The sequence below is a fragment of the Cariama cristata genome, unplaced genomic scaffold (genome assembly GCF_000690535.1).
Source record: "Cariama cristata isolate BGI_N322 unplaced genomic scaffold, ASM69053v1 scaffold29950, whole genome shotgun sequence".
Classification (NCBI taxonomy): domain Eukaryota; kingdom Metazoa; phylum Chordata; class Aves; order Cariamiformes; family Cariamidae; genus Cariama; species Cariama cristata.
In genome coordinates this window covers 1,086-1,301 of record NW_009596806.1, presented here as the reverse complement: position 1 = coordinate 1,301, position 216 = coordinate 1,086, and the positions used below count along the sequence as shown (strand labels likewise).

The following is a 216-nucleotide window of genomic DNA, read 5'->3' as shown; positions in this document are numbered from 1 at the left end:
ACGACGCTGCCGCGGTCCCCAGGGCCACCAAGGCACGTGTCCCCAGGAGAGCGTGTACTGCGAGAACAAGTGTGGGGCCCGCATGATGCGGCGCCTGCTGTCCCAGCACGCCCTGGCCGAGTGCCCCAAGCGCACCCAGCCCTGCACCTACTGTGCCAAGGAGTTCGTCTTCGACACCATCCAGGTGAGACGCGGCCCACGGGGACCCCCACCCCG

General features: G+C 69.4%; 1 protein-coding gene across 1 annotated transcript in view; it reads left to right on the top strand.

Moving 5' to 3' along the window:
• Positions 1 to 7: 7 nt before the first annotated feature.
• Positions 8 to 216, top strand: part of TRAF4 (TNF receptor-associated factor 4) — a gene marked incomplete at both ends in the record, with an annotated part of 1,290 nt that continues 1,081 nt past the window's right edge. The window contains one exon of the mRNA XM_009707607.1: positions 8 to 184. Coding sequence (XP_009705909.1) covers positions 8 to 184 — 177 coding nt within the window. The remainder of the gene's footprint in view (positions 185 to 216) is intronic.